General features: G+C 45.5%; 1 protein-coding gene across 3 annotated transcripts in view; it reads right to left on the bottom strand.

The window, feature by feature from the left end:
• SRPK1 (SRSF protein kinase 1) overlaps nt 1-12,093 on the bottom strand; it is a 33,360-nt gene extending 21,267 nt beyond the window's left edge. For 2 of the 3 annotated variants that reach the window (XR_005107873.1, XM_037410521.1), the window contains exons 1-2: nt 11,864-12,093; nt 6,527-6,587 (exon numbers count right to left, since the gene is read on the bottom strand). Coding sequence is in view for 2 of the 3 variants with exons in the window: in XM_037410521.1 (XP_037266418.1) it covers nt 6,527-6,587; nt 11,864-11,984 (182 nt within the window). In the remaining variant the exon portion in view is untranslated. Of the gene's footprint in view, nt 1-6,526; nt 6,588-7,104; nt 7,128-11,863 lie in introns of those variants that run through there. The other variant, XM_037410523.1, reaches the window with a different exon arrangement.
• Between the last annotated feature and the right edge of the window lie 42 nt (nt 12,094-12,135).

The following is a 12,135-nucleotide window of genomic DNA, read 5'->3' as shown; positions in this document are numbered from 1 at the left end:
TTTGGGGAAGAGTGGAGGCAAAAAAAAAAAAAAAGCAGCTCCATATGGCACGGTGAAAAGCCAGGATTTCAACATCTCTCTCCCGTTTTCACATCCCTGCATCCAGACAATGTCTCTTTAAGGGCATGCTTGCCAGACTGCATCTCATTACTATTCCTTGGCGCGCCTCTTAATTTCAAGATCATGTTAAGGCACATCTAGTCAGAATGACTGCTTCTGGTGCCAGCTTCCAACATGCTTACATGCAGATCTGCTGGCAAACCTAGTGTTCAATAAATATTGTAACTGCAGCTGTTTAGACTCAAACTTTCAGTAGGAATTCTGGTCTGAAATGATAGAATTATTTTGCTGCCTGTATGCACTTTACCTTTCTGCTCAAGAAATTGTTAAGTATTTGAGGGGATCATACATCATAGATTGTGGGGGACTTATGAGCCTGTAATCCACGTTATTTTGTGATTACTGCAATTCATTCACTCTTGCATCCCTATTTTTCTGAATAAAGAACTGGTACTTTCTGCCAGTGGGGCAGATCCACAACACTTGCTGCTGCAGGGCAGCCATCTCCGACCTACAGGAATACTGCTGTCAAGAACTTAAGAGGACTGTAGATGGTCTTTCAAAGCATTTAGTTTGGAAAGAACAGTGCTCAGAGGCACCGAGACATACTTTCATTTAGTGGATCTGTGGGAGTTCAGTTTGAAGTAATAATGAATTTCACGTAAGAGTGGTGCTAACGCAGGAACAGAGGCAATCAAGTTTCTTGCTCCCCATACCCACTCCCCCACACAAGCACTTAACAAGCTGTTTGTAGAACCGTCTGCCATCCCAGCTATTACAAACCAAGGGATGTCCATGGAAACCAGCAGATCTTCAGTTGTGTCCTGTCATAGTCTAATAATCGCTTCTGCGTTTGAATGAAAAAAATCCTGTGGGCGATGCATTCTGACTCTACCCTAAACTTATATTCAAAATACTTATGAGCTATGTAGCCCCGGCATTAATTATGAAAGACAAGGGAGGAAACACAAACTCTGATCCTGGTCCCAGGCAAAGTTTTGAGTAAGGAGGTTGAGGAAGAGCCCAGGAGGGTCAGAACTCCAGAGCTCCACAAAGACAGCAGGAAAAGTGCTAACAAGCAAGATATGCAATAACAAACGGGAACGCATCAGACTCCACTCAGAAGTTTCTGCCCCCCAGACTGCATAGATGGAAAAATTACCAACTTCCTCCTCTCTCTCCATAGAAATTCTGTTGAGGAAGAAGAAAGTGAGGCTTCACTGCATGTCAAGAGTCTGTCCAGAAAATTACAAGTAACTGTAAACCAGCTTCTTGAAAACACAAAGTATTGCATGCATTTGGGAAGAGGGAGAGGAAGCAAGACTGTACCAACTCCGCTCTGCCACTGCCCTCCCTCCAGGAGTAGAAAGTGCCAGAGGAACTACTCAAAGTCCTGTGAAAAAATCTCTCCCGCTCAGTAAAGCCTGTACGAAAGGATTAAATAAATTCACCAGTGCATGCAGAATTAATACTTCAAATCATTTTTCAGAACAAGCCATATACTGTAACTGTATGGCTGCCACTACCTTTGTGATTATTCATGCTTACAGTAATAAAATGTTCTGCTCTGAGACACAATCTGTTCGACATCCTTTACACAGAGCTGCTGGTTTTGTGCACGAGTAGGCCAACTTTTCCTGAAACATGAAAGACACTGCTGAAGCGAGACACTGGACTTGATAGGTATGTCATTGGCAGGCCCAGACAATTACACTGTTTCACCATCTACACATCACACAGACCTGTGGTCCAGTTCTAGTAATACACTTGTTTTCTTAATTTCAGAAGAAATGACCTGTAATATGGAACTATTTTTCAGTTTCTTGTCTGCTTCTCTAACTGCTTTGAATCTGGATGGGCTTTTTAGCCTAGTTTTTAAACTCCAGGTCTTAATCTCAGTAGTAACCTAGAGTCCTTTTTTCCTAGGACACGGGGAACAGTTTGAGCTTCTAAGGGTTTGCAACATACAATGCAGATAGAAAAAAGCCAAAGTATTTTACTGGCAATTATGGTCTAACTGTCACAAGTGCCAGATTCCATTACAAATTACCAAAGCCATTGCTCAAGTAAGTCTATATTTGTATTTTAGTTCCAACAGAAGCTTGTGTTTTTGAATGGAAGCATGGTTTTGAAGTAAATACCAGACCTTTCTTACACATTGGGCTTGTGTTCACACAGTGCAACAAGTCTCACAGCACAGGAAATTAATCTCTTTCAAACGAATCCCTGCAGACAGCACACTCCAGCACCTTTTCAGGCAGGAATGGACATTCTGTTCACACAAGGGCTAACTCAAAGCAACATTCCCCTCCAAACAGCACTTGGGGTCCTTAAAAACCAAGCTTGTAACCAATCTCCTGTTTGCCTGCACCGCTTCCTAAACAGACACTACTTTACTGCACCAGGGCGTTACAAGTACACACGTGGCTGGGTCTGTGCTACGGGACCTGCAAGCCATGGCGCAGCTACCTCGTGGCTGATGAAAGGCTCAGATGGTGGGACACCCACCGCTCCTTCCTCCCGCTGCATTCACGGACATCCCCATCCAACACAGCTCATGAAACACCAGAACACGGGAATTCCGTTTTCAGTTTCTTAGAAGTCGTACGAGGACCTCTCGCACAAGAAGTGTTGCCAGGAAAGCACCGCACAGGTCCCCACCTTCCTAAAGGCCACTGCAAATATTACACCTAACACATCTGTCTACTGGCGATAAACTCCAGAGATACTAGTAACTCCTTCAAAGCTTCTGTGTTTTTGACAACTGAGCAAAAATAACTACTGGAAGCACCTCACCACATAGACTGTACACTCTTCAAACATTCGTAAGTTTTAGTAAGAAAAAGAGCTTGTAAGCCTACAAGCTCCTTTTTTAAAGACAGGCTTTTTTGACTGCTTTTGGGAATCAGCTGACTGTTACCGCCCGAGATCTTCACACCTCATGAAATGATAAAATTAATACATCCCCAGGCAGCTTTCAGCGAAGCTATCTTTTGGCAGCAACACACATTGCAGTAACCTATGTACCAAACTCCCAATGCTTTATTAGCAACTAAAGCTTTGACATGCCTATTTCCTGACATATTCTTGATATTAAGGAAAAGGCCAAGCAGAAGCTTGCCTCTCATTTTCTAAAAATATTTTCAAGCAATTTTAATTCTTTAATTTCATGCTTTTTTGATGGAAAGGACTAAGAAGAAACTGAAATCAGTGCTTCACTCAAGGTCACAAAGCAACCCAGTGATAGTCAACATCAGCACTCGGGATCTCCCTGCACCTAGGCTTGTTTTCAGTCCCTCCAAGGCATTCAGCCTATCACTCTCCCTGTCCTCCCTCCTCCTCAATTCCCACAGAAACGGGAGCTGGGCAAACGTACACAGCCACGACAGTCTCCCAACTCCACTACGGTAGGCACGGGACCGACAAGCAGGCTAGGCAAGCAGAAACTTCCTAAGCAAAGCTGTGAGATGGCTGGTTCAGCGATCGTGCCAGATCACCAAAAGATTTGGGCTAGTTTTACTGGAGTGGGAAGACACAGGTACCTCACCTTTGTATTACGAAGAAACTTAGCCTGCTCCTTCTAGTGAAGAGTATGTTATGATGAATGCACTCACTTCTTCACTGATATCAAATAAAACAGAACAAAAAAAAAGGCAGGAAGGATAGGAAGAAATAGGAACATCCTGAACTTGGGGAAAATGAAGAACTTGGTTGACCTTCCCATTGAATAAAAAAAAAATTTAAGCATGGAACTGTGATTAGTATTTACAAGGGTCTCCTATAAATAACCAGTTTGGTCTGGTCTTGTCCGAACCTAAATAGCAGCAATTTTAACTATTGAATGATGAAAAAAAGCAGTGACTTTCCAGTTTTGTTCTATACACAGTCCGTGCTGATTATTTTAACCTTTCCAAGTGGTTTTTTTTTTTCTGGTTTTAACCGGATTGAGTTGATAGGGAAACATAAAGCAGGTGTAGTTCACTTCTAAAGTGCAAGATATTCTGAGTTACTTTAAATCCCTTCGGAACATTCTCTGCATTTTTATACTTACCCATACTAATTCCTAATATTTACCAACCTTAATCTTTTAAAATCAGTTGTTTCATGCTTTTTCCTACTCTTCCTATAGAAAAAAATAACACGCGTGCGATCTAACCAACTACCACGGAACATTCGATGTTGAAAGGACATTCCATATGGTTTCAAGATTAGATTTTATGGAAAAAGTCTTGCAACAACCCAGTTAAGCTTATTTTAGAAGATTTAACTGGAGCAGCTTTGTATTTAAATAGCAAAAATGTCATGGAACTGCACCTGAAATTAGAGGCTGACACTGGGTTCATTTTGTCATAGAACGTAAAGCATAAAGTACATGCAAGGTTCTTTAATTTCTGAGGCAGGATCTATGGTACCAGGCAGAGTTGAAGCATGTAGTTTAAGAAGATAAACATAGCATTTTACAAGTAGTATGGTTCTCCACCCAAATCCAGGTTAGTGGCAAAATCAACAGCTAACCAGCAGCGCAGTTGAACCTGTTTTGCCTACAAGGTTAGAAAAGATTTTAGAAAAAAAAATTAAAAAAGCTAACATGCCAGCACTGAAAGTTACCATTCAGCACCCTCAGAATTTACAGAGAAATCAGTCTTTCCAGCCCCAACTGTGGGCTCTACTGGCAGAGCCACTATTGTTTGTCTGCAGCTGGACAAGAAACAGAGTAACTAACAGGTATAGAATTAAACAATAGATTATTCATTCAGAAGTTAGGATGCAAATAACAGTAAAGAAAGAGAACAGAATTTCAAAACCTGTCCTAACGCTATCTTCAAGAAATACCAGGAATACATACGTACAAAACAGCATGGAAATGTAACGCACATCTGCCAAAGAGTTTAGTTAATGCTCTTTACCCTTCAGAAGCCACATTTCAAAGTAACTGGATCTTTGCTGGAGACAACGGGCAAAAATTTTAAAATCCCCGTGATTTGTCCGAGGAAGTGACTAAGAAAGCGTTACTCTAGGCCTAAAGAAAACCCCTCCAGCTCCCACCCCAAAGCCTTACTTACTAAATCCTTCTGGTTCCTAGCCCCAGGCGAGTGTAAAACCTCCTGAGGTGCCAGAGCTTTGGCACAAATAAGCGGCATTTTACCGAGCACACAGAACCGGCTCGAGGATCTATATCACCTTTCCCTAGAAAGGAATCCGCGAGCAGCACTGAACGCGGTATTTAACGCAGCCTGGCAGGAGCCGCTGTTGAATATTTACTCGCCATCTTTCCATTTTGATCTCTGCAGCCAAAAAAAGTTCACCACATAGAAAGACTTGGGGAAATTCCTGCGGTAGGAGAAAAGCCACAGGAGAGCATCAAAGTTAAAGGAGTAAATGAGAGATCACAGAGGTTTTACAGCAAGATTAAAAGGAAAATAAAAGGGGGTGGTGGGGGGATGGTGAGGCAGGGGGCAGCACCAGGAGTTACTGAACTGCTGAGGGGGGGGAGGAGTGAACGGGGGTGGGGGGGGCACCACCAGGCATTACTGAACTGCTTGGGGGGGGGCTGCACCAGGCATTACTGAACTGCTGGGGGGGGGCTGCACCAGGCGTTACTGAACTGCTGGGGGGGGGGAGTGAAGGGGGGGCAGCACCAGGCGTTACTGAACTGCTGGGGGGGGGGGGAGTGAAGGGGGGGCAGCACCAGGCGTTACTGAACTGCTGGGGGGGGGGGGGAGTGAAGAGGGGGGGCTGCACCAGGCGTTACTGAACTGCTGGGGGGGGGGAGTGAAGGGGGGGCAGCACCAGGCGTTTACCTGAACTGCTGGGGGGGGGGGGGGAGGGGTGAAGGGGGGGGGCAGCACCAGGCGTTACGAACTGCTGAGGGGGGGGGGGAGTGAAGGGGGGGCAGCACCAGGCGTTACTGAACTGCTGGGGGGGGGGGGAGTGAAGGGGGGGCTGCACCAGGCGTTACTGAACTGCTGGGGGGGGGGGAGTGAAGGGGGGGCAGCACCAGGCGTTACTGAACTGCTGGGGGGGGGTGTGAAAGGGGAGAGCAGCACCAGGCGTTACTGAACTGCTGGGGGGGGGAGGGGACGGCAGCCCCCGCCGGGTAGGAGCCTGCAAGGGCAGAGCATGACACGAAGCGGGTGGTCACGACTGCAGATCCATCGTGAGGGTCTTCTGGGGGGAGGCAGGGAGCGGAGAGCCTTCCCCCCCGCCCCAGCGCCTCTCCCTCCCCTCAGCCCGCCAGAGAACCCCCGGGGGGGGCGGTGAAGCAAAACCCGCCGCCCCGGGCCACCGGCTGCCTGCCTGCGCCGCCAAACGCGCCTCCAATTAAACTCGCGTCACGGAGCCGCCCAGCCCCGGAGGCCGGCGGCTCCTCCGCCCCGCAGCGCCCGCCTGGGCCGGGGTAACAAAGGGGCGGCGGGGCCGGGGGCGGCGGGAGCTGCCGCCTGAGGGGCGCGGGGCCCGCACTCACTTCCTCTGGGCCTTGTCCTTCTTGGCTTTGGTCCGCTTCTTCCGCGCCTGCAGCGCCAGCACTGCGGGAGAGAAGGGGAGAGAGGCGTGAGCGGCGGCGGAGGGGGGGGTTGCGGGCCGGGGGGCCGGCGCGGCGCGGCGCTCACCTTTCCGCTCCATGGCCGCCAGAGCCGGCAGCGCCGCGAGCCCCGCGCGCCTGCGCGCCACCCCCCCCCACCTCCGCGCCACGCCGGGCCGCGCCTGCGCAACCCGCCCGGCTCCGGGCGCCCCCGCGCGGCCGCCGCTCCGCCCCGCGCCGCTGGGGCCGAGCTGGGAGCGGAGGCCCCGGCCCCGCCGTGGCGCGCACCGCGGCCGTGACGTCAGCGCCGCGCGCTGTGACGCGTATCCGGGAGCGCCTGCGGGGAGCTCGGGCTCGCGCCGTGACGTCAGAGCAGGCGCTGCCGCGGGGTCGCGCCGCCGGTTACGCACGGGGGCGGCGGCCTCGGGGTGCGGGGCGCTGCGCTGGAAAGGCCGGTACATCGCCTGCCATCCCCGTCACAATTACAGGCTCTTAATCTTATTAAGTTATGTATTACTTACTATTAAAAAATTAAATTTTTCGGCTACTGGGCCATTCGGGCATGTCGCTGTAAGCACCGAACAACTGCCCGTGAACTGTGTGCCTGCAGCAGAGTGAAATCCCTGTCAGAATCACAGATTCTTAATGTTATTAAATTATGTATTAATTACTATTAAAAAGATTAATTTTTTCAGCTACCGGGCTATTCAGACATTTCGCAGTAAGCACCGAACAAATACCCATGAACCGTGTGCAGAATCACAGACTCTTAAATTATTTATTCAATAATTATCATGAAAAGGAATTAAACTTTTCAGCTGTTAGGTCATTCAGGTATCTGGCTGTGGAGCACTGAACAAATACCTGTAAATCATGAGCCTTCAGTAGAGTGAAATCCCCATCAGAATCAAATATTCTTAAATTATTTAATAATTAACATTTTAAAAATTAAACTTTTCTGCTATTAGGCCATTTGACCATGTCGCTGTAAGCACTGAACAAATACCCATAAATCGTGTGCCTTCAGTGGAGTGAAATCCCCGTTAGTTACAGATTCTCAAATTATTTAATAATTACCATGAAAAAAAAACCAACTTTCCAGCTATTGGGTCATTCAGGCATTTTGCTGTAAGCACTGAACAAGTATCTTAAAATCACGTGCCTTCAGCTGAGTGAAATCTCCATCAGAGTCAAACATTCTTAAATTATTTAATAATTACCATTAAAAAAATGAAAATTTTCTGCTGCTGGGCCATTCAGGCATTTTGCTGTAAGCACTGAACAACTACCCACGAACCGTGTGCCTTCAGTGGAGCGAAATCCCCGTCAGAATCACAGATTCTTAAATTACTTATTTAATAATTACCATGAAAAAGAATTAAACTTTTCAGCTGTTGGGTCATTCAGGTACCAGCTCTGAAGCACTGAACAAAATACCTGTAAATCACTTGCCTCTAGCAGAGTAAAACCCCCGTTAGAATCACAGATTCTCAATTAATAATTACCATTAAAAAATTTAAAATTTTTCAGCTACTGGGCCGTTCAGGCATTTCACAGTAAGCACTGAACAAATACCCATAAATCGTGTTCCTTCAGTGGAGTGAAATCCCCGTTAGAATTACAGATTCTCAAATTATTTAATAATTACCATGAAAAAAACCCCAACTTTTCAGCTATTGGGTCATTCAGGCATTTTGCTATAAGCAGTGACCAAATATATCTTAAAGTCACGTGCCTTCAGCCGAGTGAAATCCCCATCAAACATTCTTAAATTACTTAATAATTACCATTAAAAAAAATTAAAATTTTCAGCTATTGGGCCATTCGGGCATTTCGCTGTAAGCACTGAACAACTACCCATAAATTGTGTGCCTTCAGCGGAGCGAAATCCCCGTTAGAATCACAGATTCTCAAATTATTTAATAATTTCCATCAAAAAAATAATGAAAACTTTACAGCTGTTGAGCCATTCAGGCATTTTGCTGTAAGCATGGAACAAACACACATAAATTCTGTGCCTTTAGTGGAGCGAAATCCCTATTAGAATCAAAGATTCTTAATATTATTTAATAATTACCATGAAAAAAAATATTAAACTCTTTAGCTATTGGGCCATTCAGGCATTTTGCTGTAAGCACGGAACAAACTCCCGCGTTTTAAGGTGGTTATAGATATTCACCTTAGAACTTTTACAAGTTCTGTTCCTCTCTGCACTTTTGCTTAATACCAATTTTTTTACTTCCCAAACCTCACAGCTCCGTTACAAGCACATTATATATTCCACCGGGTTTCCATCAGGGCTTCTCACCCCCGTTCCTGCCGGGATACCGGCAGAGGGAGTTGCAGCTGGCAGCCGCCGCCGTGGCGTGAGCGTGTCGCTTTGCTGCTAATTTCTAGGACGTGGAATATTAAAACGTGCCCACACGCAGGGCCCGTTGGCTCAGATTAGAAATACTTTCATGGAAACACAGGTCTGTATGTGTGTAATTTTGGAAGACAGAAAAATCCTTTTCAGAATTTGCAGTTGTTGCTCTGTTACTACAAGGACGAGATGATTAGTACATCTGTTTTGCAGAGTTCTGCGTGAGAAACTAGCAAGATTTTGTGATGATAACGCAAATTTCAGCCTTTGCATGACTACTGCATTCAAGGTACTGCTGAGCTGAAAGACCTCAAGCACGATGGAGACCCCCCTGCTAGCGTCACACAGCCACTTCTTACCTCAAAGCTGTCAAAAAATAAACACACAGAAGCTACTGAAATCTGTTCCTAGGTAGCCTGTCTGTCGTCCTGTATTTGTAAAAAATGACTCGTGCAGTTGGCTCTCCCGAGGTTTGTGATACACTCACCTCTCCACAACCAGCCTGCCACTAATGGCTTTTTTTTAAAGCAGAATAAATGCCCCCAAACGATGATGCCCACACCTAACTGGTTTATCTGGTCCTTCCTCCCAGCTTCCTGCATAGGGTGACACACCGCAGAGCGTGGCCCCAAGAAGTGCTGCTGCCACGCTCTGTGTGACTCCCGAGGTTCCTCAGCTGCTTTATATCTTCTGCACCCATTTCTGCACCAGGCAAGTACGTTAATAAGACAAATTTGTACCGTCTGCAATGATAATGTATGTTTGGGCATCTTTGTCCTCTTAATGCAGTGGGAGAGCTGCCTGGGCTTCTGCAGCATGCGTGCCTTGCTAGGAAAACCCTGTGCCATCACAGTAGCCAGGAAGGACATTAAAAAGTTGCTGTGTGCACAAAACAACTGTAGTTGTTGCAACTAGGTCAGGTGAGAACGTCAAGCTGCCTACAACCCCATGATTACAGGCAGGCCTTTGAACTCTGTGACTTCTGTGGTTTTTTAGAGGTATAGGTGGAGTCCTTGGCCATAAAGTACGTGCTTTGTCACTTCACAGCTTGTGTCCAGGGGTTTGCGCTCGGCTAAACACAGAAGCCTTGTGTACTTATGCGGGAGCAGAGTTACGGTACCGCACAGCTGTGAGGGAAAAAGATCAGGATTTTCTGGACTTCCTCTCAGTGAGATATTTGTTTTGCAACATGAATACCCATAATTTGAATGCTAACATACTGACGTCTGAGTTGTCCCCTGGTGCTCAACTTTGCAGAGTCGTGGGGGTAGGAAGGAAAGATTTGGAACTTGGCTGAACAAGCAAAAAGAAAAAACCAAAACTTTTTAAGTTTGCAATGGAGACTTTCGATGGTGCCAACAGCTAGGAATGCCATTTCGTCTTAAATCAAGGCTGCTGTAGGAGAGCCAACAGAACCTGGAAATCAGGGCTATGCTTTTCATGGGTTTTGTATTACTGTTTTGAACAGAGCTGAGAGGAGCTTGGCGTGAAGCCACTGTCCAAAACAATGTAGGGAAGCATATGTGGTTTGAGAATTACTCAATACCATTTCAGCTTTCAGTTTTTCCTGTCTTCCAATCCAAAAGGTATGAGGGTTCCAGGACTCAGTTTCCTCTACAGTAAGCAACTCCACACAGTAATGTTCACTAAAATCCTTTACCATTGCAGTTTACAGACGTGGTACTGTGGCTTCCCTCTAGAAACTGCTTGGAAGCAATATGAATTTAAATGGAAAAGTTGAAAAAAAACCTTAGAGGAACTCACTGGAATACATTACAGATAGTTTAATATTAATATTCCTATTAGCCATCTTATCATTGCTTAAATTTAGCAGCCAGGAGCAGCAGAATTCAGAGGAGCCACCTTGCTGTTACTGCACATTCAGAAACCACACAATGCCCAGCAGCAAAAGTTAGAGCTCTCCACGTTAACGAATTTAGCCCAGAGCACAGGATCCGTGCACAAAGGATCCACCATTCACATCCAGGCTTTGCCCCAAAACATGGTCGGAATGGTGCATGTACACACAGTGCTGGCCACTCATCTGAAGTCAATTCACCTGCAGCTCTTCACACTAGGGAATTTGTGCTACAGGATCGTCCCCCAGACGAGGTCACGGTGAAGCCTTGTAATGTGCATTGCTGCTATAGTGAAATGCTTCTGCTTTCAGTGGAAACCCAGCTCACACCTCTGTCCTGGTATTACTGCATCGAACTCTATGGCTGATCTACAGAAAATATAACTAAGCTGATTTTTTTCCCCTCAAGTGCTAACTGTATCTAAGGCTACAATTCTCCTGCCTTTTCAGAACGAAGTGATTACTTTCCTCCACTCTTCACTACTTCAATAAAGGACTATAAAACCAAGAAAAAAATATTCTATTGTTTACTGCGATTTAGTTCTGGTGGATTAGAAGGGGACCGAGGAAGAAATAGTGGACGGACACCATGTTATGTTAGTGCAGATAATATCAACTTCAGCACAGTGTTGAAGAATAATAATAAAATTTTTCTTTGAAGCTTCACATCATTCTAAATACATCTAAAAATAATGAAACTGCCTGCATGCAATCTCTTGAAATATGGCAGATTGATTTTACTTACTAGCAAGCAATAAATAAATAAGAAGTGCTAATTTAGGACATTTCAACTTCTACAGAATTTCAGAAAACAAGCGCAAATAATTTGCTAGAATTAGCTACAAACCTAGGAATTACACATTGAAATTTCCCTGCTTTTGGCATTGCTGGGTAGCATATCTGTTTGAATTGAAAGCAGTAACATAAATGTTGCTTTTTGTTTAGAACAACAGAATTACTGGAGGCATTAGTCAGGCTATTTTAAGAACTCTGGAACAGAAAAAATAAAAAGAGGATCAAAGGCTGATTAAGAATTGCTAGAACTGTTGCTTAACTGTACCTTTCTCCTCTCTACTGAAATCCCAGTTCCCCAACAGTTGCAGTTCAGGGATTCCTTGTATACTTCCATGTCTTCCCCCAGCCTGGGTCCTGGAAATCCGATTGAAGGGGTGGAGTATCATACTGCTGGAGAGAGCTTGGCTCTGCTTTATTCTGGGCTGAACATGAGATATCTGATACTGGCTCTTCAAGCAGAAGTTTGTTGTCAGAGTTCTTTGCAAAGAAAAAAGCTTTATTCTTTAAGAGCAAACTTTGTTCCTGAAATGGACACAA

The sequence above is a fragment of the Falco rusticolus genome, chromosome 17, assembly GCF_015220075.1.
Source record: "Falco rusticolus isolate bFalRus1 chromosome 17, bFalRus1.pri, whole genome shotgun sequence".
NCBI classification, from domain to species: domain Eukaryota; kingdom Metazoa; phylum Chordata; class Aves; order Falconiformes; family Falconidae; genus Falco; species Falco rusticolus.
Note: the sequence above shows the minus strand (reverse complement) of the source record. Positions and strands in the feature narration are given on the sequence as shown.